General features: G+C 46.0%; 1 protein-coding gene across 1 annotated transcript in view; it reads right to left on the bottom strand.

Moving 5' to 3' along the window:
- The window catches only part of SLC37A3 (solute carrier family 37 member 3), a 197,322-nt gene that overhangs the window by 64,332 nt on the left and 106,442 nt on the right, over positions 1-26,548 (bottom strand). The window contains exons 7-9 of the mRNA XM_078668180.1: positions 9,881-9,977; positions 9,328-9,412; positions 2,431-2,615 (exon numbers count right to left, since the gene is read on the bottom strand). Coding sequence (XP_078524306.1) covers positions 2,431-2,615; positions 9,328-9,412; positions 9,881-9,977 — 367 coding nt within the window. The remainder of the gene's footprint in view (positions 1-2,430; positions 2,616-9,327; positions 9,413-9,880; positions 9,978-26,548) is intronic.

The following is a 26,548-nucleotide window of genomic DNA, read 5'->3' on the forward strand; positions in this document are numbered from 1 at the left end:
AATGGCATTGGCTCTTTACTAGAGGGATCCTTGGCTCTACGCCTACATACACGCTAGGCACACTTAGGTACATGTAGTTAGGGTTTGCATCTTAGGAACACTTGTGATTACTGCCATGTATTTATATGCCTGCATATATATTCATTGTTTTAACGCCATGGTAGAATTCTACCTTTTATTTAATCTTTTGGTCCTTATAACCGTATACATCTGTTCCTGTCGAATGGCTGTTGCAGCACACATTTTATTACTAGTATAATGCAGGTTCAATAAATGTTTATTGAAAACGTCCCCACCGTTTATTCTGTATATGTCTCTGAGACCGGGTGAGCACGAGTGACTGAGGGAAAAGTACTGTACTGTTTCCACGAGGAGGAGTCAGTGTTGTCATGTTCTAGTTGCCAGAAACTATTTGCTCCTTGGTAAGGTTGTGGGGCTTATAGTGGCACTGTGAGCTAGCTGGTCTACAGACTAACATATCCTTTGGGGGTGTCTGGAATCAGTCTGGACACCAATCCCTTAGTTTATGTTGTCTAAACATGCAGATCCTGTATAGATTTGTAGGAACTAGAAGAAAAGCATGCATGTAAGAATTGACATTTGTGTCGGGACGGTTGAGTGCTGCGGTCCTTTGACTCTCTATGGTTGTACTGTAATAGCTAGTGGTTTCCCTTCTTGGCTGCCAAATTCCATGTCAGGCACTACAGCCTGTACATACATATCTTTAGTTACACTCCCAAAAACTGGTTGCACCTAGTGGGTAGGGGTTGACTGATGGCCAGATCTCTGTATCATAGCAGTTTCCCCTGTCCGAGGGAAACATATCATTGATCTTTTCTGTTTGTGTGGGCAATATCCCCATGTGATACAGCAGACCCAAAGAAGCTATTCCATATATATTTGAACCAGCTCAAATTTGTCACAGTGAGCAACAGCTGGGATTATGTGGCCTCTTTACATTGCCGATTCCAAAATTCGGTCTTCTTAACGGATCTACTTTTAAATTTAACTTAGCGCCATTCAGTTTGTACTATTGTTAGGTACTTTCGTTTTTTGCTCTCTGGTGGTATATTTCAGTCCTTTATTAGAAACTATGTGTGCTGTGCCAGTTGAATGCATCTCTCAGGATGCAGTCAAGCACATGGTATGGGGCGCGCAAGCTCAAAGGGATGACAATCTATTGTTCGGGGCTCTGAAGCAAAAGATCCCCACGGAACAAAAAACACAAACAAAGGCCCAACCAAATTAATTTAATTACACATTTACTGTCCTGTGCTACTAATGACAGAGCAGGCATGGATTCGGGAAGGGTGCCAGAATTGTGCTCAGATAATGTGTCACTGTCTTAACCCCCTGCATAGAGCCCCATAAACAGGAATATAATTGGAAAGGCAGTGTCGGCCAAAATGCACTTTTTGTTGCAAAGTTGAGTTGATCAGGCTAAGCCGTTGTTCTGAAATATAAGAGCTGTATTTTAATTAACATTAATGCTGCTCATCTGAATGCAATATGGATGCAAGAACCTTACAGAAAGAGGCGTCTGTCTGGCAATGCATTAAAGTGAGCATAGTCACAAATTACGGTGCAAGCGAAGAAACCAACAAAGGAAGATTATTAAAGCAAATATGAAGGATCTGTGTTAAGAGGCTTACTGCTGATGATTTTGGGATGTAAAAAAATGACATGATTAAAATGAGTCTTAACTCTGAAGTCCCTATGATATTTACTTTTTTATTGGAAATATGCGTTTTGGAAAGCTAGGCTATGGAAGGTACTAGAATTTGATAGATTACCAATGACACACATGCCCCTTATCAAGTTTAAGCAGATAATTTTACCTGAAAACTATACTAACCGGTCATGTTTCACTATTTCCTTTCCGAAGTCAGCCCCCATATTCAGTTGATTTAGATGGATTCTCTGGCAAACGGTAAGCCAGGCTTCACACAAGATGAATCAACTCTTCAGTCATTAGGGAAAGAGAAGAAAGCAAAAACAAGCCATTTCCTTCTGGAGTTATCAGGGTGTCCCTTAATTCATGGCTCCCACAGAAGAGAAACAATGAGTGGTCACCTTTTTCCTATTTGCCAAGCCTGCAAATCTCACTCAAACACTCTTAGGTCAACATTCCTCAACTTTTCACAAGAAAGCACTAGTGAACATTGCATGTTACTTTTAATTTGAGAGTCTGTATCACAATCAGATACTTTCACTTCCACATGTAGCAGTGGATGCTACAAACCACACTGTCTACACTACAACTAAATACTGAGAACAGCCACAACATTCACAGAATGGGCATGCTAGCATGTTTAGACCTCCCCACCCCACAAATACTGCACCACTATACGCACAGCACAGGGGTTGTATGTTCTCTGCAAGCAACTTGAAGAGTAAAATATCACACATTCTCTTTCAGACAATACTCACTGGAATCACTCCTGGTAAACAGAAAGCCTGGAAGAAGCCAATGGCCTGCGATTTTTGGACAGGATCCTGTGCTTGAATGGAATAACTCCGGTCGTCGTCATCTTCTATATCAGAGTTGCTGATTAGTGGTCTGTGAGCATCCTCATCAGGACTGTTATTTTCCTCCTCTCCTGGTACAGGAAGACCTGTCGAAGACAACCACTATCAGTCAATAACAAGAATAGGTCACCCAAAGTGCTACAAACACTCCCTTGCCTTCCTTCTTAACACATGATGTGAGTAGTTGAAAATTTCAGCACTCTGTCCATGATCTTGTTGGCTTTGCTTTGTGGCCCTGTGGGGCCATGGGTATGCCCAGACGTGGGTTCGGTGCTCACTGTACCACAGGATTCAAGCTAGCCTGGCTGAATAGGGAGTCAAACTCCAAAACCGGTCCCAGGATGCTTGTTTCCATGCCAGGAGGATCTGGCCTGGCAGTTTGAGCTGGACTGTTACCATGAGGAACAGGGTAAAGACTGATTTGCATATGGCTGGGTCCACACTGAGGTGGCATAGAGAGCAAAAGAACGATGGATTAAACCCAGATCTGTGACAGGGGGGTGAAGTGTTGAAAAGTTTCAGCACTCCGTCCATCATGTTGTTGTGTTTAGTACATTTAAACTACAGCCTAGTGTGAATGCAGTACACCACCAACCGTGTCCTCGATAACCTAGTGAAGGAAGCAGCAACAGGAGTCAAAGATAACAATGTAAAGACCAAGGAGAAATGTGACTAGCATGACGAGAGGCTGAAACTGTTCTGCGAGGATGATGGGATCTTGGCCTGTATAATCTGCTGTGTGTCTCCGAAGTACTCTAATCACAACTTCCTGCTCATCCAGGACGCTGTCAGATTGTACTGGATAAGCCTTTTAAGCAGATGAGGGGTGGGGAGCTGTTTGAGGAACTTGACCACCACTGAATTAATAGTCCTGTTAAAGCATTTCCATTTTACTGCCCTACGTAGGACCGAAACATCATTGCCAATCGGTTTACTTAAATGCTTTGTTGGGAACTTACTCTTTTATTTGTTTCTCTCCTGTCAAAGGGTTTAAAGTTTTAACGAGTAAATGTTAACTAGGTCAGTTTGTCAGGTTCAGCCTACCGGTAGGTTTGGGTATGTTTTACTTAGCTAAGTGCAAAATTAAATTTGCTCACGGATGTACAGTTTGCATAAAACTGCCATATGCGGTATGCCATTCTGCATAGACACCGTACAAGGAAGTCGGTTAGTTATGCCCCACCTTGAAAGTACTTCCTGGTCAGTTTCTTCAGAATATCGGAATTCTTGCCCTCATTAGATATTTAAAGATTAAAGTCACTACTTGCTGAAAAAGCACTTAAACTCCTCATCGGGGGTAGCAAGCGCTATATGAATGCAAACCTTTTACCTCATATCTCTCCACTATCTTTCTCAAGCCAAATAACTGACAAACATATTCACCTCTCAAATTACTTTCATATTTCACTATACTAATTCACTACTAATCCTTCATGGGTTCCGGAGTAGCATGCAACTCGCCAAAAAAATGCTTCGCGCCTTGTCAGGGGTAGTAAGCACTATATAAATGAAATTACAATACAACACAGTGGTACTACTAGCAGAAATAGCTGTTGTCGCAAATGTAGATGGTGCAAGTATACACTTTAGGCACCATTTATAACAAACTTGTAGGCAAGTTACATGTACAGCACATGCGAGGGTGCGGCTTAATCAGTGAGATTCAAGTGAGATTCAGGTGGTGCGTCTCTAAAATTTCCCAACTAACAAAGAAGTTGGTGGCAAGTTGGAGGCGTGAGATGACTATGGGGTACAGCACCATTGAGAGTTTGGAAACTTGTTGATGTAGCTTCTGTTTTTTTTTTTTGTTTTTTTTTTTTTATTGTCCACAACTTTTAATCCAATAAACATTTTGGGAAATTGTGGTTCTTATGAAATGTGGAGCCACAAATCCTTTCCATGTTTTATTGGTGATATAATCCAGTCATTACCTGGATAGTGTCAGATTGTCTAGCTTTGCTCTCGCTCCTAATGTCTGGCTTTGTCTGGCTTTGCTCTCGCTCCTAATGTCATGTGCGGGTTGAATTTTATGCAGTGTAATTGTGTGTTTTGGAGCAGAGTGGAAATATTTAGAGTGTAGTTATAAGGCGTGATGTGCAATTCTGTAGGTTGTCATGGAATTATCCGGAGCTGAATTGTGTTGCATGGAGTATAAATGGTTTGAAGTGGAGTTAAATTATGTTGCGTGGAGTGGTATTATGTGAAGTGGAAGTAGGTGGCATGGAGCAGAGTAGGAATATGTGGTGTTGAATTTGTTGGATTGTAATTATGTGGTACGGAGTGGAATGATATGGAGTGGAATTGCGTGGAGTTCACTGCGCAACAGAATTATGAGAAGCTGAAATGTGTGTGTGTGTGTGTAGTGGAATTATGCGGTGTGTATTTGTGTGTTGTGGAATTACGCAGCATTAAAGTGGCGTGTTGAATTATGGGGAGTTAAATGCTTGTTGTCTTCATGGGTCAGCCGAGTGCAGGCACAGTTTGCATAGGTTGTCAATATTGTCCAGTGAGCTCTGTGGAGCTTACATTGCTGTGGACTTGGAATGTAGGCATCATACCTACTGCAGTGCTGAGGGACCACCTTCATGGGAGTTGAGATGATGTGGTTTCTCTTTTCTATAATCTCACCGCTGCAATTGCCTAAAAACAATATGAATGTCACTCAGCAGCTGTTTATGCCTCCTCTGAATTTACTCAGCGAGACTGTTTACAGCTTTTATTTTCTTGAGGAGCATGTCGCTAAAAGCAGATGAGTTCTGCCGGTTCATTTCTCGCTGCAGACAAGTTCTCTCGATGGCTTTTCAGTGGCAGATATGGCATGCTGAGTCACTATGAGAAAGCGCCATCGTTCTTGAATAGGTATGCCCCCACTTGTTGCTGTATTGCGGATGGGCCTGACTGAGTGTGCCCTAGGCTCCTGCCAACCAGGTGCCCAGGGCCTGTGCTCCTTCCCTAAAACTGTGTTGAAACCAAAATCGAATTGGTATCTCCTGCCACCTGCCAGCCCCTAGTAAATGGGACCCTAGGTACCCAGGGCATGGTGACCAGAGAAGACCCCTAAGGACTGCAGCACTCATTATGCCACCCTTAGGGGCCCTGTACCCTGACACCCCACACTGCCTTTGCAGGCTGAGTGTCTAGGTACAGAACTAAACAAAGACTCGACATGGCACACATCCCTGTGTGCCATGCCCACAAAACCCACTGCCCTGGCATACATCAGCCAACCCTCTAGCTGAGTGCCCTATGCAAGTGGCTCAGGCACAGGTGCATGAGCCCTGTGCCCCTACAGTACCGAGAGCCATTCCTGGGCACTGTAAGTGCAGTGATGCCATTAAGAGTATATGGTGCTGGGAGGTTGTCATTACGAACTCCACAGCACCATAATGGCTACACTGAAGACTGACAAGTTTGATATCAAACTTCTCAGCACATTAAACCCACACTGATACCAGTGTGGAATTTAATGTAAAATGCACTACAGAGGGCATCTTAGAGATGCCCCCTGAAACCCAACCTACAATCCACGTCTTGTCTGAGAGGCTGCCACACAGCAGACATGTTGCTGGACCCCTGGATGGAGAGCCCTCGCTCTCCTGGGCCTGCAACAATGCACATCCTGGGAGGAGGTGCCAAGCCTCCTCCCCCAGGATGGGCAGTGGAAGCTTTAAAGGCATTCCGCCTTTGTGAGCTTCTCCAGACCATTTGCTGTACTTAGCAACTGTCCCCACACCAGTTCTGACCCCCACTCTGGCGGGAAGACTGGCAGGAAACCCTACATCAGGAAGGGGATGTGCCAGCCTGTGCCAACTCCACCCCTCAGGTGGGAGAGGCGAGGTGAAGCACAACCCCGGGCTCCGGCCATCTTGAAGATGGGGAGCTCTGCCCAATCACAGCTAGGCTCCTGCCCCCCTCCCACAGTAGAGGAGCAGGATAGGGGGTGTACCCACCCCAGGGCAGGGACCCATTGGTCCCTGCCCTTGCCATACCAGTAACGCCACTAAATTTAGTATTCAAGGGCTTCCTGAACCTTCCTTCCTCAGATCCAGATTGCAACAAGAAGACATGCTGTGCAGCTGCTAACAAAAGGACGACGCCCACTGACTTGGCCCCAGAACCCTACAGGCCTGTTGATCCTTGAACTTGCTCCTGCGAAACTCCGGCGTCTCCAGCGGACAGCAACCTCGACAACCCCAGAGGACCTGCCTGCCTTGAACCTTCCAAAAGACTGGGACTCCCACGAGCAGTGGTTCTGCTCAAACAGCAATACCCCTGGTGCCAGCCAGGAACCGCGAATCCAGCCCACTCTGCACCCGCCAAGCCCGGCCTGTGCCTGAGTGATCCAAGACCACGAGGACATCCCCCCGGCGACTGGGACCCTAAGTCCAGTTCCCAAAGACCCTCCTTGATGACCCAAACGACGCATGCAGCCTCAGAACCAGGGACCGCGCTAACCGCGACCAGTTGAGGGTAAGATTTCCCGACGCCAAAAGACACCCCTGCACCCGGCGCCCCACGGCCCCCTGTGCTCTCCTTTTGGGTACCTACCTCTTCTCAAAGATCCCAACTTACCTCTCGAAGTGGTAGTCGCACCTAAAGAATCTCCATCCCCGATACTGCAGCCTTTGTTCACTTTTTAACTTCCGCATTGGAAAACATTGAGCGCCCGATGGCTCAAAAGCACCCTGCACCCAGCCGCCCGAGTGCAGCTGGAAGTGCAACTACTACCCTGCTCTACTTCCCAGCTTGCCCTGAGTAAGTGACCAGGAGCTCAGCTCCCACAGCCACGTGGCCTGCTTGCTTGCAGCCACCAACCAAAGGACCCCTACCCTCCATTGGATTGCATTGGGCCTACTCTCTCTGCACCCGGTTGCCCCTGAGGGTGTAACAACCGTACCTTTCCGACCCAGGGAGACCCCCGAGTCTATGCCCAGAATCTTAACCCTACCAGTCGAGTACTTACCTAAAAGCTGATAACTCACTTTCCTTCCATAGGTTAACATTGACTGGTTTTCACTGAAAAGTTTCTAAGTGTCAACTTTGAAAATACATTTATATTCTTTAAAAATCACAACTGTAACCAAAACGCTTTTACCTAACTGTTTACAGCTTATGTCCCGGCACTAAATCCAGAATCCAGTCCTGTTGTTAGAAAAGTAATCCTTAAAGTAATCAACTGCATTTATGTAGAAAAACCCATTGAGCTCAATGTTAAATTGTGTTTGAAATTGTGTTGCCTATTGCAACTACTGTAGCTATTGTACTATTGTACTTACAAAGTCTATTGCCTTTTTGCAAATAATTACCTAAAGTCACTCATATTGACCTGTTGGTTCTAAAATAAAACAACTATATCTTTTGATTTAAAACAATTGGCCTAGAGCTCAGTTCTTGAGTGTGTGAAACCTTTTGCTGACTGAGTGTGTACAACAAATGCTTTACACTGTCCTCTGACACTGCCTTACTGCTCGACCAAGCTACCACTTTAGAGAGTAGGGTCATATCTGACTTTAACTCTGTCATACCTCTGGAGACTGGGGACTCTATACACACTGTACCTTACTTTGGTCCAGTATATATAGAGCCACTTTCTTACAGTCACGCTTTATTTAGTCAGCGAGCCAGTGGCGTTTCTGCAGTTCTTCTCTCTGTGGAACAATGTTTTCTTTAAACGTACATTGGCTCGAGGAGCAGAAATAAAGTCATTCTATTCCTCCTGCTAGACCGTGGCAGTAGCAGCTTGTCAGCATTGATGTTTTGTTGTATGTCCTTTAAATTACAAGCGTCTGCAGGGGCAGCCATTAAAATACGAAACAAAATGGTTTGTCTGTAGAGGTTTTCTGTTTCATGTCCAGAAACAGCGTGAGGGCGGATAGGAGGGAGAATAAAGACTCTACAAAAGAAGGGTAGGGACTTCCTAGGTGATATAGTAATCACTCATAAAGTTAGATAGCTATTTTTATACAATAAGGTACTACAGGTGGGGAGGAGGGGGAATTCCTCCTTTCAGAACTAGGGCTCTCACACGCCCAGCAAGCTGGGTGTCCTGCTTCATCATATGAGCCTACTCCTCGTCGGTCCGACGCTGCAATGCCCGACGGGCACTCTAAAAAGGGGCTCTTTATCGGAGATATTTTGTTCCTCGCCGTAAGGGTGCTTTGGGCGTGAGGGGCCTAGATGAATAAAAAAACACGAGAAAAGATGGGAACCTAGCATCTTAAAGGCACAGCAATCCTATAGGAACTAGTCACTGGACTGGCACATGGAATGCAGGACAGGAATTCTCTTTAGCATGCACCACTTCAAGAGGAATTGGATGGCTGCTATAAAACTCTACACCTCTCTTTCAGAGTTGGCAAAACATCAGAAATGCAAGAATTTGCCTGAGCAATTTGCTACAGGTCCTACCTAGAGGAAATTAGGCAGGCAAAATAATGCCGGCGGGGGGGGGGGGGGTGGGGGGGGAGGCGGGGTGGTGGTAATACGATGTGCAAAAACATTTGCTAGGTTGTAACTATGAACAAAAACAACCGGATGCCATGTGCAGTGGTACTTCACCAGGGAGTCTTTGTGCTCAATATGAACATGATACTTCCCCGCCCCCCGTAAGACCTGCCAAAATTAAACATTTAACTACAACTAAACAATCCAAGATAATACTCGCAAAATGAAGAAAATACATTTAAGCACCAATCTGAAACATCCTCTATGTAAACATTATTGAGAGAGACGTTTGGCACTGGCAGCGATTGTTGATGTTGCTTGAGCATCCTTTAATTTTGGTAGACATGCACATACCCAGCTCTTTGGGAGAAGTCACAAGTCCGAAGAAGATTATTATCCCACCAGCAAACTGCACAGACGAGGTCACCAGGAATGCATACTGAAAGCAAGAGCACAGGGTCTACCATTAGCACCTAGTATTATGATCACAAGCAGAGCTTGAAAAAAGGACTGAAACAAAGAAGTTAAGAGGGGTAGACTGGATAAACAGGCAAGGTTATAGAGAAAAAGAGCGGTGCCAGAAATCAAAGTTATAAATCTGAGAAGCAGAGGTGTTTAGTGGGAGCAAAGGGAAGATGACATAGTGGAATGGTGGCAGAAGAGTGAATGGTATTGGATCAGTCTTGGAACCAGCACAGAACAGTTAGAGAAGGTGAGAAAGGGGAAAAGAGTAGTAAATCATAGCTATGGAGAAGTGACAGAAACGGAAAGAAGGGCTGATTTCACAAGACCAGAACAATAGCCATTTGGAAGGTTGGGATGTAGATGGACTGGAAGGCACATGGCTTCTGCACTGTGAAGAGACAATATGCTTTGTAAAAGGTAAGGATTATGATGCTATATTCACCTCATATCCATACTGTAGCACAGATGAAGCCAGGAAGGCCCCCAGAATGTTCCCCACGGATGCACAGGCACTCCAGAGTCCAAATACAAACCCCCTCCTAAAAACAGTGAGAGCATACAAAAAATGAAACATTACAAGTGGAGTGTCAAACTCTTGACCATAACATTATGAATACAAATTGTAAATAGATATAGTTCAACTGATTATTCAATATAAACACTATTCTAAATCATGATTCAAATGGTGATCGAAGTTGGCCACAAGCCAACTTCGTCTTAATCAAAAGGTTGCGCCTGAGCTGTAGCAAATCACTCGATTGCAGCATCCAGGCAGATCATTCTGATGCCCACTAGTCTTAGAGCATTGATCAGGCAACTTCCAACCAACCAAAAGACAGCAATAAGGCACTCACCACTTATGCGACCATTAACAATGCTCCACCTCTCTGTGACACGTATGGTGATAGGCCAGTCCAACTTCACCCCAGAGGCGGTTCCACTTGCCTGACATGTGACAATAGAGCAGCACCCAGTAACCCGAAAGATGGCAAGGAGGTGCTTTGATCTCTCACTCGCTGCACAAACAACAATGTGGAAGCTCTCAATCCTCCACAATGAAGTGCTGAAATGTCTATCTTGCCACTGAAATAACAATGTAAGACCTGGATGGCAAGAGAAACTATATTCATTAAGATGAAAAGATCTTTTAACTAACTGGATGGTAACTCAGCAACAATGAAGCAATGCGTACTAAAAGTGCTGGCTCAAGCTGACCGACTTGGATGCAATACAGCAATACTGGGAGCTTCACATTGATAAGCTACTGATCTATTCAGTGTAAGGAACTGGCTCTATATATACTACACCAAAATGAGTATAGTGCGTATAGAGTCCAGGTGAACCCAGAGGTAGGCAGAGGTTAAAGTTAGACAAAACCTTACTCTCTAAAGTGGTAGCATGGTCGAGCAGTAAGACAGTATCAGAGGACAGTGTTAAGCATTTGATTTTTTTTTTTGTGAAAGTTTTATATAGCGCGAACAAGATCTTTGCAGATAACAGAGCGCTTTACAAAGGCATAAATGAGTGGTAGGGTGGGTACACGAGGGAGCATAGTTAGGAAGGTAAGGTAGGTCAATGCAAGTAGTACAAATAAGAGGGAGCATGAACAATCAGGTAGGTCAATAATACAAGTAAAACACATGTGCAAAGGGATCAAACAAATAGTATAGCTCAACGCAAAGTCTTAAAAGATCAAGAGTAGTAGTTCAAGTGTATTTAGCCATGAGGATAGCTTTAACTTAACTGCAACTCTTAAAAAGAAGAGTGGATGAGATGAGCCTGGTTTCAGGAGGGAGTGAGTTCCAGATCCTAGGTGCCATTCCTGAGAAGGAGCGTTTGTAAGTTTTTTCCTTCCGGTATCTTCAAGGCTTCAGCAGAAGATTGTTTGTACTTCTGGTGGTTCTGGACCCGCCGGAAATTGTCAACTTCTGAGTGAGGTAGCCGGGTGATTTCAAGTGTATAGCCTTGTGCGTCATGCAGGCAATTTTCAGATGTATTTTGGCTTCAAAAGGCAGCCAGTTCAGGGATTTAAAGTCAGGGGAGATATGCAAGTGTTTTTTAGATCCAGTGATGAGTCTCGCTGCCGCGTTTAGTGAAGCTCTTAGGGGTGCAGTTGTAGTTAGGGGGAGACCGCAGAGGGCGATGCTGCCGTAGTCTATGCGAGGGATGACTAGTGCTTGTACTGCAGTTTGGAAGTCTTTGGCTTTAAGTTTCCTCATGGTATTTATTTGGAAGTTCGCTCCCTTAGTTGCCTTGCTGATATGCTGCTGCATGTTGAGATTGGCGTCAAGTGTTATGCCTAAAAATTTTGCTGAATCCACGATGGTCGGTTGGACATTGAGTGCAGTTAGGTGCTTAAGCCAGGTTTGAGTGGTAGAGATTTTCGCGGGAGGTGAGATCAGAAGGAACTCAGTTTTCATAGCATTGAGTTTGAGGTGGTTATCAGCCAGCCAGGATTGGGTGCTTCTGATCGTTGAGTTCAGACGCATAATGTCTTTGGGGGATTGTAGTTTGAGATATAGTTGAGTGTCATTGGCGTACATGTGAAAATGTACATTGGATGCATGTAGCAAGGTGGTGAGAGGTTCCATAACTAGGTTGAACAAGGTAGGGGATAGGCAGGATCCTTGGGGGACACCTAACGATACAGGTATTGGAGCGGACATCAAGTTGTTGCTCTTGAATTTTTGAGATCGGTTGTGTAGAAAGGAGGTGAACCACTGAAGAACAGTCCCAGAGAGACCCATTCTTGTGTTTAGGAGTTCGAGTAAGTTCTCATGTTTCACAGTGTCGAATGCTGAAGAGAGATCAAGAAGGATGAGGAGGTAAGTATCATTTTGATCTAAAATTTGGAGGGCGTCGTCAATTATGGGAGTCATAGCAGTTTCTGTACTGTGCCCTGCTCGGAAGCCTGATTGATGAGGGTTGAGGAGATCAAACTGTTCTATGTGCTTTGTCAGTTGTAGTTGAACGCATTTTTCCAACAGTTTGGCGAGAGTGAGAATGTTGGTAATCGGACGGTAGTTGTTTAGATCAGTGGGGTCGGCTGTTGGTTTCTTTAGTAAAGGTGTAACTTGTCCAACTTTGAGGGAGTCAGGGATGGTTCCTTGTTGAAGTGAGCTATTGATAATTTTAGTCCAGAGTGGGAGGAGCAAAGGGGTGAAGTCTTTTACAGCGTTAGCAGGAAGAGGGTCAGTGAGGTGATTGGATGGTTTCAGGGTGCTGAGTAGTCTGTCAATTTCTTCTTCAGAGTAAGTGCCAAAGGATGACCATGTCGCATTGTTTTGTGGTTCAGTGGGTGTTATGCGGTGGGGTTTGGAGTAAAGGCTTGCGTCAATGAGGAGATCGCTCCTTATGTTGTCAGTTTTTTGGTTAAAGAATGCAGCGAAATCTTCACAGGAAGGTGCATTGCTCATAGTGTCGACTGCTTGGGGTTGTTCCTTGGATTGTGATCGGATTAGCTCGAACAGTTTTCTTGGACGGTTTTTTGCTTGGTCGAGCTGGAGTCTGAAGAACTCTGATTTTGAGTGTTTTATTTTCCTGAAGTATGCGTTTCTCTTTTTCTTCAGAATTTTTAGGTGTAGTGCCGAAGGAACAGATCTCCAGGTGCGCTCTGCCATTCACATAACCCGTCTGTCTTCATTGAGACTCCCGTCGTACCAAGGGTTGGATATCTTGGTGGAGACTCTTTTCAGTTGCATTGGTGCAGCCTCATTGATTATTGAGGTCATAGTGTTGAGATAGTGGTCAGTTAAATACTGGACGTCGGTAACGTCGGTAGGGGGGGGGGGGGGGGGGTGGAGTAGGAGATTGCAGCCGTTAGGGGGTAAAGAGTTTGGATTGAGTTTCTTTAGGTCTCTTTTCCAGACTTTGGGCTTGGAGGATCGGACCGGGATACGTTTAACTTTTTCCTTGATGAAAATGTGACAATATGGTGGTCTGACCAGTCACAGGGTTGGATTGAATCAAGTTGAATATTGCCTTCTTTGGAGATGATAAGGTCGAGGATAGAGCCTTTGTCATGGGTCGGGCTGTTGCAAATTTGGGTGAGGTCAGAAGCGTTAAGGAAATTTTTGAGGCTATTAACCACTGCGTCACTGCAATCATTCCAGTGAAGATTGTAATCGCCAAGGTAAATTTGTGTGTTTTGCCGTCCTGAGTGGATTGAGATTGTGTCCATGAGTTGTTGGGAGAAGGTGAGGTTGTCCCCAGGTGGGTGGTAGATGATGTGTAGTGAACATACAGGTTTGTTTTCACTGATGACATCAAGGCAGAGGTATTCACAGGAGGTAAGAGAAGGTTTGGTCACTTTAATTGAGAGGTTGCTCTTGTAGATGCATGCGATTCCACCGCCTGTCTTGTTGGACCGGTCAAGTCTAGTGATGCAGTAGTTGGGGGGGGACTAGGATATCCATGATAGGAGTAGAAGATTCAGTTAACCATGTTTCAGTTAGGATGGCTAGGTCAAGGTTCAAAGAAATGATGAGATCAGCGACCTCCGATGAGTGTGTTTGGGCCGATCTACAGTTGAGAAGTGTGCATTTGAGTCTGGGGGTGCAGAGGGAGGAGGAGGGATCAAGAGTGAGAGGGACTTTTGTGAGGTTGTTGGGGACGGAGCCTCTGTTATGCATGGGGTGTCTGGGAGGGTTGGAGAGAATCCTAGGAATGGACAGTTGTGTGGTGGCTAAGAGGTTTTGGCGGGCCGGGACATATGTGCGGAGTTGGGTGTGTATGTCGCGGTCCGAGAGAGTCTTGTTAGTGCGTTGGGGGCGGTTGGAGGTATTGCGAGAGGGATAGAGGTCCAATGTAGGGGGTGAGTAGGATGTGAGGGGGATATGTTGTTAGGTTGAGAAGTGGTCGTGGGAGGGGGGTGTCTGGGGTGTGTGAGGAGTAACTCTTTGAGGGTGTGGAGTTCTTCTCTCACTTGGAGGAGGGTGGTCATGATCGTGTCCAGCGTGGGGATGGGTAAGGAGTTGGGGGAGGGCACTGAAGGGGAGCAAGTGTCTAGGTTATTGGAGTAGGGGGAGAGAGGGGCGAGGGTGTTAGGGAAGTCATTGGAGTTGGAGTTGGGGGTGATAGTGAGTGTGTTTGTGTTCGGGTAGGTAGGGAGGTTGGGGGGGGAGTGAAAGGATTAGTGATGGTGTTGGTGTTAATGGACAGGGAATCAATGGTAGGGGGGTGAGGCAATTGCGGGACGTGTGGAGGTTGGGCGTTGCGGGGGTGACAGTGTAGTAGAAGGGAGTGAGAGTGGGGGGGGGAGAGGTTGAGGGAGGAGTGAGGGCCAGGAGTGGCGGGAGTGCAAAGAGTGGTGGGGGAGAGGTTGAGGGAGTAGTGAGGGCTAGGAGTGGCGGGAGTGCAAAGAGTGGGAGGGAGATGGGTTGGGAGAGAGTCATGTTGTGTGGGGTGCGGTCAGGTGAGGTGGGTTGTTCTGAGAAGCTAGTCGGAAGTGTGGGGTTCTCGTTCTGTCGGGTGGTGGGGGTGTTGGTGGCAGAGGGGAGATCCGCGTCTGGGATTGAGGAGTGTGAAATGTATGTAGCCGGGGGGGTGATAGAGTACAACACTTGGGGGAGGGAGGAGGTGCGTGTTATTGGTAGGAGGTGCTCTGGGGTCGAGGATGTTGGTATTGGAGGCCGGATGGTGTGGGATCTGCGCGTTGGAAATGTATTCTTTGAAAGTGGGGAACAGGTTGTCAAATAGGTCAAGGTTTCTGTCTGTGGATTGAATTAAGATGGTACCGTTATTGTAGATAGTGATGGATGCTCTAGCTGGGTAGAATTGGGATGGTGTGGTGGAAAGTGTTATGCCATGGGCAGTTTTCCTGGAGGTCGTGATGGTGAGTAGGGTGAGGAATGCTTTTCTCCATTGTGCTCTGCGTACAGTGTAAAGAATGATATCAGTGCTCTTAGCTCCATTGGTGAGGGAGAAGTAGGTGTCTAAAAAGGGGGTTTCAGGGTGGGACTTTAAGAAATTGTGTTTAAAACGTTTTGCGTTTTTTTTGGAGAGCTCTGGGGGGTAGTTAATTTTATATGTGTGCTTGCCCGTGCGTTCCATGTTGGACAAAGGGGAAGAGGCAGTGAGGGTCGGTGTGGGAAAGGAGCTATGGTGAGCGCGAGGGAGGTGTGGGAGAAAAAGTTAAGAAGTGTGTATGGAGGGGTAGAGAATTTGACTAGCCTAAGATGGCCGCTTCGTTAGGTATGGTGGGGAGATGAGGATTGACTAGTCTAAGATGGCCACCAGGATAGAGAGGCAGCAAAGAGTATAGTAGTCCTATGTTTGTTATTATGTCCTTAGATCAGGGAAGCAGACAAGTTTTGAGGAAGTCCTGCTTCTATCTTACTGGGAGGGTAGAGGTGAGTCCTATGTCTATTTTGGAGGACCAAGGGAAAGGCAGTGCTTTTTGATTAGCTTTGTGAGGGTCTGGCAATTTGTTGTTGCAGGTTTATGACCCCAGCCATTTTGGGTGAAAGATCTGTTTTCTGAGGAGGTCAGGGAAATGGAGTCGAGTAAATACTACAATTTTATGATCCCAGCCATTTTGGGCAGAGGATCACAAAAATAAAGTCTCTGTAAATCAGCTTAAAAAGCGGTGCAAAAATGAAAATGAAAAACTGAGAAGGAGGCACGATACCTTGCCATAGTCCTGGGGTCGTTTTTTATCCGAGAAGATTGATCTGCTGGCTTCAACACGCCCTTTTTCCACGTTGTCGGTGTGTGCATTCCTCTTTTCCAGTTGTAGGTTCAATAGAAATAGGAACTCCATTAATGAATGATAGCCGATGGTAGTGCTATCAGCGTTGTTTTCATTTATTCAGTGCATTGCCTGTGGGGGCGGGGCTATTATGCGCCTTCTCTCCGTGTGTAACCACAGCACGGGCCTTCCGGGGACCGCCAAGCCGTGATCTAGCCGACCCACCGCCCAGCTCTCCCACTAAGCACTGCAGCCCAACCGCTATTGATCAGTTGCTCCGCCGCCATTCATCGCCATAGCTCCCGGCGGGCAATCCGGTCAGAGGGGAGAGGCTAGATGTACCTCCGCCGCGAGCCGCGTAGACCAGGGCTTGGCGCTCCAGTGCAGGGTACAATCCTCCGGGGCCTCTGCAATGCTCGCTGCCTCCAACGTCGGCACTCTCCGCAGGAGGGTCGGCCCCGTCGCTTCGCTCCGTTCTGCGGGCTCCAAGCGACCACCTGCGACCGGCGATCGCAGGCAGTCACGGCAGTGTCGGGGCCCCAGACTACAGCGCTTCTCCAACGCCCACAGGCTGCACGGCAGTGACTGCAGCCCCGGCAGGCAGTCACGGCAGGCTCCAGACCGCCGACAGGGGAACCGATGAAGATCCGATGCCTTGCGGGCCAAATGTGACCGCTAGTGACCGGTGATCGCAGCAGACACGGCAGGCAGTCACGGCAGGCAGTCACGGCAGTGTCGGGGCCCCAGACGACAGCGCTTCTCCGACGCCCACAGCCTCCCGGTCACTAACCGCTACCAGCCTCCTCGGCGACCGCGGCAGCAACAGCAGGCTCTCACCCGCCGTCCTGGGCTCCGACGATGTTCCGGTGAAAGTTGCAGGGGTCCCAGCCGCCAGTGCTACAGGTACGTGTGTTACACCGATGTTACTATTCGATCCAGTTACTTTTAGAATGCTAATCCAGTTACTTGTGTTCAATCCAGTTACTTGTTTTCCTCGCCAAAGATCAGGGATAATTCCAAGAAAGGGATCCCAAGCACTAGGAGCTCCGGACTAGAGCTCCTACCAGGCGGCCATCTTGGCACCATTGCTTATTGATGTACACAAATGAATTCACACACTCAAGGACTGAACTCTAGACCAATTGTTTTTGTATAAAAAGATATACTGTTTTATTTTTAGAACCAAGCAAGCCTGGCACAGGTAAGCATTAAATATTTTACAGTAATAAGTTGCTGAATGTAGAACAGTTTGAAAATGCAATAGGACTTGAAATTTGTTTGATTTACAGGGAATGCAGCAGGTTGCAATACTTAGCAAATACAGTACATTGAAATGAATAGGCTTTTTCATTAAATGACAGTTAAGTTACTTTTTACGTTACTTTTCTAACTCAGTGCTGGATACCTAGATTCAGCACTGGGACATTTCCTGCAAACAGGTAAGTAAATACGTTTTGGTTATTCGTGCGATTTTTAAAGAATATTTTTAGATTTCAAAACTCCACACTTAAAAAACTTTTTGGAAGAAAATTGTCAATGTTATCCGATTGAGAAAAAACAGATTATCAGTTCACAGGTAAGTTATCGACTGTGGGAGTTAAGGATCTGTGGTTAGACTCGGGGGTCCCCCAAGGTCAGTGATGCACTCTTGTTACACCCTCAGCAGCACTAGGGCGGCCGAGTGCAGAGTGTAGAGGCCCAATGTTATCCAATGGGGGAAAGGATGCCTCCGGTTGGTGGCTGCTGGCAAGCAGGCCACTGGGTTGTGGGAGCAAAGCTCCTAGGGTTTAGGTCAGGGCAAATGGGGAAACAAAGAAGCACAAAAAGGTGCACCCTCAGCAGCACTGGGGCGGCAGGGTGCAGAGTGCTGTTTCAACATCGGGTGCCCCGTGTTCTATGGAGAACCTCTGGTTTGCAAAAGCACTGCATGCAGAGAGACGAAGGACTTCTGGGTGCGACCACCACTTTGAGAGGTAAATTGGGAAGTTAAGGGTTGGTTAAGCACCGTATGTTTGGGCACACAAGGCCTGGGGCATCGGATGCAAGGGTGCCTTTTGAGGTCGGATCTTCTTATCAGCTCCTGGTCACGGTTAGGGGTCCTTACGGATTTAGACTGCAGGCATTGGCTGGAGGCTTGAGGCAGGTCAGGGGTCGCAGGATCTCGGGTCAGGATTGCCGGGGTGACCTCCTCGTGGTGTTTTTCCACTCGAGCTCGGGCGGGGTTCGGCGGGTGCAGAGTGGGCTGGATTCGTGGTCTCTGGCTGCTGTCAGAGGTTGCAGTTGAACAAATACGGTGTTCACAGGAGAAGCAGTCTTTGGAAGTGAAGGCAGGCAGGTTCTCCTGGGTTTTCAAGGTTGCTGGCTGCAGGACACACCGGGATTTCACAGGAGCAGGTTCGAGGGGAGACAGGCCTGTAGGGCTCAGCCAAGTCAGTGGGCGTCTTACTCTTGTTAACTGGCTGCACGGCTGTTCAGTCCTTCTTTTCTTCTTGTCGTTTCTGGATTTGAGGAAGCAAGGTTCAGGGTGCCCACTAAATACTAGATTCAGGGGCATTACAGGTAGGTAAAGGGCAGGGACAAATGGGTCACTTCCCTGGGGTGGGTATACCCCCTATCGTGCCACCCTCCAGTGGGAGGGGGCAGGAGCCTGTCCATGATTGGTTGGGTCCCCCCATCCTCAAGATGGCGGGGTCTTAGTTGTGCTTCACCTCGTCTCCCCCACCCCAGGGGTGGAGTTGGCAGAGGTGGGCACACCTCTTTCCCTGATTTGTTTTTCCCGGCTCTCCAACCCAAAGTGAGGGGGTAGAACCAGTGGGGACCAGTTGCTGAAAGCAGCAAATGGTCTGGGGAGGCCCACAAAGGTGGCATGCCTTTAAAGCTTCCCCTTCGTGAACCCTGCTCATCCTGGGGGTGGAGGCTTAGCACCTCATCCCAGGATGTACATTGTTTCAGGCCCCAGAGAGCAGCAGGCTCTCGACCTAGGGGTCCAGAAACATGTCTGGGAGTGGCAGCTTCAAGCAGCCACTCAGCCTGGACACTAGTGGTGGGTTAGTTTTCAGGGGGCATCTCTGAGATGCCCTCTATGTGCATTTTTCATTAAATCCCACACTGGCATCAGTTTGGGTTTAATGTGATGAGAAGTTTGATACCAAACTTTTCAGTGTAGCCATTATGGTGCTGTGGAGTTCGTAATGGCAGCACTGCACTTACAATGTCTAAGAATGGACTTAGACACTGTAGGGGTACAGGGCTCATGCACCTGTACCCTCACCACTGCCATAGGGCACCTAGCTAGAGGGGTGGCTGATCTATGCCAGGGCAGTTTTTTGTAGGCAAGGCACACAGGGATGGGTGCCATGTCGACTCTTTACTTTGTTCTGCACCAAAACACGCAGCCTGCAAAGGCAGTGTGTGTTTGTATAAAGGTACATGGCCTCTAAGTGTGGCACAATAAGTACTGCAGCCCTTAGAGGTCTTCCCCGGTCACAGTGCCATGGGTACCTGTGGTACCATTTACCAGGGGCTGACCTATGGCCCGAGATGCCAATTGAGTTAGTTTTGGGAAGAGAACACAGACCCTGGGAACCTGACTGGCAGGTACACAGGGCACACCAAGAAAAAGTGCATCAGTAATCTGGCAAAAAGTGGGGTGTTACAGCAACAGAAACACACTTTCCTACATTCAGTCATCCAGGTTCCAGCCTGCTCTTGGCACACAGGCCCATTTTCAGTTCACTAGATGAATGCCTGCGGCACTCATTTTTTTTAGAAGTAGTTTTATTTATGTGTACTGTCAGAAATTGTGTTTCTGGTTGGCAGAGGTATGCACCTTGTACAAGCAGGAACTACAATACTAGTCAGGTTAAGTCACAGTACACCCTAAGTTATCCTATGGTCACCCTCTGGTAGTTTGGCACACAGCAGTCAGGCTTAGGAGGCAATGTGTAAAGTATCTGTGCAACACTTCACACTTCAAGCAGTAACACAGTGAAAACATCAAAAAGACTCCACACTAGGTTAGAAAAATAGATCACGATTTTATAAATAAAACAAAACAAGACCAAAACGACAAACATCAAACATGTAGAAACTGTGATATGAATTTTTAAAGAATAAATTTTAAAATAGTGCTCAGAAGCAATAAGTGACCAAATGAGATATGTGGTCGCACTAGACCACTTGGGCTCGCTGATCCAAAGTACCTTGACCCAGGATGCATCCTCTTCGACGAAGATGTGAGGTGCAGCCGAAGAGATACATCTGTGTCGAGCCACGCAGTGGACGAGATGCATTCATTTTCTTCACTGAACTGCAGCACTGCATAGGTTTTGAGTGCAAGGCGAGGGTTCTAACTGCGGTGTGTGGCTGCTGATCCCACAGTAGACAATGCATTGATTCCAAAGGCGATGCACTGGTTCCGAAGGCGATCCGCCGGATCCACTCCAGCCAACGATGAGGATGCGCTGGTTCTGACTCATGCAAAGCGAACATGCGCCGGTTCCAATGAGGATACATGGGTTTTGGTTGAAGCAGCACTTTATACCCACTTCTAGGGGCCCAGGACTGGATTGGCACCACTTGGCAGGGCAAGATTTGGAGCAAGCTAAGTCCCGGTGCTGTAGCAGGATGAGCTGAAGGTTTTGCTGTCCCTGAGACTTATAAGAGGAGGCAAGTCCTTGGAGTCACTCTGGCAGTCCTTCAAGCAGCACAGCAGTTCTTCCTGGCAGAGAAGTCACAGGTCCAAAAGTGCACTGAAGTTGTGGTGTCAAAGATCCAATACGTATACCCAGCTGTGCCTTTGAAGTAGGGGAGACTTCAAAGACATGGCTTTGAAGTGCACAGAGGTCCTCCCTTCCTGCCCTGGCTCTAGACGCAGTACCGGGGCTTAAGCAGTCTTTTGTGTGGGCCTGGGGACAGGACACAGCCTATTCAGGTAAATGTGTGAGGTTGTGTCCAGCTCTTCCCTCTCATCCTGCCCAGGATGGCCAATCAGGATGTAGCTGGCCCATCAGCCACACCTAAGCTCCCTTTGTGTAAGGCGGTCTAGAGGGAATGCGTATGGCCTAGGTGTCACCCACCCAGACATGTACTCAGAGACAGGCAGAAGGCACAGATTGGCGAAAGTAAGAAATTGGCAACTCTCTAAAAGTGGACTTTTCAGACTTGCAATTTAAAATGAGACTTCACTATAAGTTGTGAGTCCACAGACACTAAACCTGAACAGTCTATCTCTTCAATATTGGGAATTGCACTTACAAATGTCATAAATTAATCCCAATGTTAACCTATGGGAAAGACAGGCCTTGCAGTAGCGAAAAACACATTTGGGAGTTTTTCACTACAGGGCATGTAAAACCTAAAAGTACATGCCCTACCTTTTCAAAACATTGTACCCTGCCCTCCGAGTTGCCCAGGGCATGCTTTAGGGATCACTTACACATATAAAAGGGGAAAGGTTTACAGGGCTCGAAAATTCCAATCACATTTGCGAGCCAGATTTAATTAGGGCGAGCTATTTTTAGGTCCTAATTGCCCTTTCTGGTGAGTAGGAAGACGGACTGACTTTTGACTTCCGTCTCTGAACGCAAAGCAAATGTATAGCAAGATTTAAAGGCATCTTTATTGCTCAAAAAGTGAATGAGCAATAAAATGCCTTTAAATCTTGTTACCTTGTCACATTTGCTCACAGAGGTCAAGTCCATTACAGTTAGGTTAAGTAGATTTTTGAAGTTACTAGGCCTGCAGGTCTAGTAAGACATTTTGGATTTTTCGGACCCTGGTTTAGGCATGGCAAGTGGTTTATCTTGCCCGGTCAAAATGTCAGTGTAACCTGCACATACAGCTTTGGCAATGGAAGCCCTGAGACATTGTTAGAGGGCTTCTTAAGTGGGTGGCTCAATATGTGCCACATGCCCACTAGTAGCATTTAATTTACAGGCCCAGTGCACATGTACAGCACTTTACCAGGGACTTAAATGGTATATTTAATTTAATTATTAGTATGTACCAATGTTACAATGTTTAGAAAGAGAGAGCACAAGTACTTTAGCACTGGTGGCACTGGTAAAGTGCTCAAAGACCTAAAGCCACCAAAACAAAGTCAGCAAAAAGTAGGAGGAGGAAAGCAAAACGTTTGAGGGTGAGCCTGCAGAGAAGGCAGTTTTCCAACATGTTCCATCTCACAAACAAATATTCTCGATTGTTACTCCTGAGCCGCTCTCCCTCATGTCGCACACCAGAATCTCTAGTAATACAGCCACTCTTTTTCTTAAAGTTTCTGGGTTTGTTCCAAATGGAATTTCAACACAAACACAGATTTTTTAGCTTTGTCTCCAAAAAGACAAGGCTCAATTCATCCACTATCTTTGGGCAGGTGGAACTTAGATGGCAGAGGATTTCCTAGCAAATCACATTTGGTTAGACAGAGCCCACAGCTCTCAAATGGTTGCAGGTTTCACAGAGGAATGCTTTTAAATCCGCCTCCAGCCAAACAGGCTGTTAATGGCTGCGGTCAACGGTTCTAAAAGCCAAACTCACCAAAGCTCATTGTGACCCATACCTTACGGCCCATCACCAGTGGTCTCTGGATATTCTCAGTTTCAGAAGACTACACAAAAGTCCTTCAGTCCTTTCTCGTCATGCTGCACAGAAGCAATACCAATATGCATCTTTCCTTTCATAATTCCTTAAAACAATTTTTTTATTTATGGCTTGAATGCTGACCATCTTCCTCTAACAAGTTATCAGTAACCAGAGAACCAAAACTCCAGTGGCAACAGATGTGTTTGTTTTTTAAGTGTTATAATATAATTTATATTGCTTCAACACTAGACTTATGGCTTTAAAACTAGGGCCTGCTCATAACAGTGCAAGATGATATTGTGATATTACAAGGTTTTTTCACAGTCACAACTGTTCTAAAACAACCACAGTTTCATAGAGTGCTGTTAAAACTGTGAACACAAGTGAAAACCACAGGTGCAACGTCTGACAGTGGGCATGAGGGATACTTAAAGCGATTCCTGCAGTGAGACTGACTCGGTGGTGGCACCAATGCTGCTGAGGCACTTGCAGCACATCACCTCAGGCCATGGGATATTCAGCTTCAGCAGCTTAGCGGCTCATATCTCATGTTTCATGCTGCCACTGGTAAGCGAGCTGCTCCTCCTATCTGATGGTGCTTCCCCTCCTCTACCATTTAGTTCCATCATGGGGAACAGAAAGTGGGTCATGACTATATGCTCCAATTATTGCCTTCACTTTATGCGACCTTTCTAGGGTTTGCGATCACTCTCAGTCGACACCTTGACAGCTCCTGTGGGCTCCTTGTGCTGGTTATTCAAGCCAACAATTGTATTTACCACCAGACAAAGGCATACCACTGGATATGGAAACATTGGGTTCCCTAAGCTCATGGCACTGGTTCTTCTAGAAGGGGTGTTTATTTCTACACATGGCAAAGGTATGGAGAGACAGATTTAAATAGGGTGTCATTTATTATTACAGCTGTAAACCTTTCCAGTTTATTCACTTTGGACTTTTTCCTGGTGTTCGTTGTCATTTCTTTGATCTCCATTTTTTCTTTTTCATCTTAAAACTGTACATTCCGATTCATTTTCAAAGCATGTTGGCTAAATGCGCTATAGCTATTCCATCAGTTAATAAAATAGGTATGAATTAAGCTAAACCAGTGTTAACTCAAACTATAAGTGATGCCACTGACAGGAAGTAAGGAAGCAGAAGAACTGCCCTGTTTTCAAAGTGGTAAATCCAACTGGCCAGCAAGCGATGCAGAGAACTGCTGTAGGCAAAGCAAATAAATAATGTGCTGTTATTGGAATAAACAGCAAGGTGTCTTAAGTCACTCTAGGCTAAAGAGCTGAGGTTTCTATTCAGTTCTGCTCTTTATGTCCACTTTTTATTAGAAAACGTGGTACTTAGTAACTAACTTCTTTGTTTAACAGGCCATGTACTACTGTTAAAATAACACTCCGAGCAGCACAAATAACATGGTTAGAACACAGTGAATTGCAACTCCAAATATATAGCCTAGACTTCACACACCACTCAGCTTTAGGTAACTCACAATATACATATACACTGAAGCCTGTAGAGGGCCCACAGCATTGGTTACAACACATTCTAGATGACTCCTAGACATAACATTTTTAAAAAGGAAACCAGGTTGCCAGAGGACGTGTGATGATCGAGAAGCAGGAGACTCTTCAAAGGTGATAAAAAGGGGATTCAGTAGTACAGAACAGTCATCCTTCAAGTTCCTTCTTCACAGAAAAATGTGCCTGTTCCAAACCATGTTTAAGCAAAGATGAATATCAGGTCCGTGTAGCACTGTAAAACTATCCTCAAAGATGCCATCCCACAGACATACTGAAATAACACTACCAGCTAATACCCAACAGCTCCTCAGCAACTAACAGGAACAATAATCACTATTCCCAAGGCCAGAGTTAGGCTGCACACCACTCATGCAGCCAGAGACCATCTCTCCCACTCATGCATCATCATTATCCATTACACAGCATCAACCACTGCATCACCCCATAGAATAGAATAGAAGGATTTTTGTATAGCGCATGGCTACCTGGGAGCATTCCAGCGCTGTAGTGGTCACCAGAGTAAGACCTGCCTTCTAAGGAAAGATCCAGGTTTTTAGTGGTTTCCAGAATGCTAGATGGTTGGATTGTTTACTGTCTACCTTGCCTTCTTGGACTGGTCACCTGCATTTGATTAGGGCCAAACTGTGGCAGTCCATGAGGGCTATGGGGGTAGATAGTAATATTGTCAACTTCCTTGAGGACCTTCATAGTGCAACCAAGGCCAATGTGAGATTCTCCCAGGACCTCAGTTTTTTGCGGTATTTTGATATAAAGAGGGGTGTACGGCAAGGCTGCATTCTGGCCCCGTTTTTGTTTAATCTCTATATCAATGACCTCGATAGTGCCTTAATAGCTACTGAGGTAGATTATCCGTATGCAGGGCGACGCGGCCTCCTTGTTCTATTATATGCGGATGACCCAGTTCTTTTATCGAGGACTGCTAGAGGTCTGCAATCTCTGTTAGACAGCTTTCAAACTTTGTCGGAACGAGATTGATCAATTAAGAACTCAAAATCCTACATAATGCAGGTGGGGACTCGTCCTAAAAGAAGCTTTCAATTTAGAGTAGGTTCCGCTAAAGGCCCCCGCTCTGATGTCTTTTCTTAACTAGGGGTGTTATTCGACGATCGAATAAAATGGGTCCTGGCCTGGGTGAACACAGCCGTTTTCAACTTCTATTCTAAGCTTGGTAAGAGACCAATTGAAGCCATGTTGAAAATCTATCAAGCTAAAAGTGTAGTTATAGCTAGTTACGGACGCGAAATCTGGGGGCATACCTCGGGAAATGTATTACAGGTAGTAGAGAACATTTTCCTGAAGCGCATGTTGTGTGTCCTGCGTGGCCTGTCTAACTTGGTGGTCCACGAGGAACTGGGGATGCCCTATTTAAGCGACATTCTGGCATTGCGCCCCCTTGTGTTTTGGTTAAAGTGTTGGATGAATAAAGAACTAACTCTTAGCCACCTGATCTTAAAAAAATGGATGTCCCTTGATAACGCATCTCTAATACCGTGGCTTAAATATATTAAAAATAGCTTTGAAGAGTTAGGCTGTGCTGATCTATATTCCAACACCGAAACAATTGTAAACAAACATTTGCAATGCAATAGGTCTCGGATTTATCAGAGTTTAAGCTATTGGCATTGTAAATGACAATGCCTTTTATTTAGGTTTTTATTTTTAATTAACACATGCCCTGCACCTGTTATAATAAGCATAGTAGGCATTGGTTATAGAGCACCGTGCAGCATAAAACACGCTGCAGTGAGGAGTATTAGTCTCACAAAGCAAGCATACTGCAGAGTAATTCAATAGGTGCAAAGCTTCTTCCAGTGAGTGCACATAGCACCGCAGCTAAAAGCATAGGGACTGAATACACTGCAGTCAAGTACAGCAGACACAATGAACACTGCAGTCAAGTAGATCAGACACCGCGCACACTGCTGCAAAGTACCGAAGTCCTACTACAGTGGAGTACATTGGTAACCAGGAACAGTGCAGTGAATTAAATCAGAATTCACTGTGAACAGATCATAGGGACAGAAACATTGTAGATAAACACCAATCACAGCACCAACAGAAGTCACGTTTTCCTCAATCTTCTACAAGTAAATGAAATGAATAGAATCTCCTATATTTCAATGCTTAAGACAAACAACTGCAAAATAGAAGTTAGCAGAGTGGCACATGAAAGAGAATGAAGCGCCGTACCTCTATTTTGATTTCTAGAAATGGCGTCCATCCATTTTCCAAAGCTTGAATGCACACAGCAGACAGCTAGGAAACCTGCACTTCAAAATTTCCA

Source organism: Lissotriton helveticus, chromosome 1_1 (genome assembly GCF_964261635.1).
Source record: "Lissotriton helveticus chromosome 1_1, aLisHel1.1, whole genome shotgun sequence".
Taxonomy (NCBI): Eukaryota; Metazoa; Chordata; class Amphibia; order Caudata; family Salamandridae; genus Lissotriton; species Lissotriton helveticus.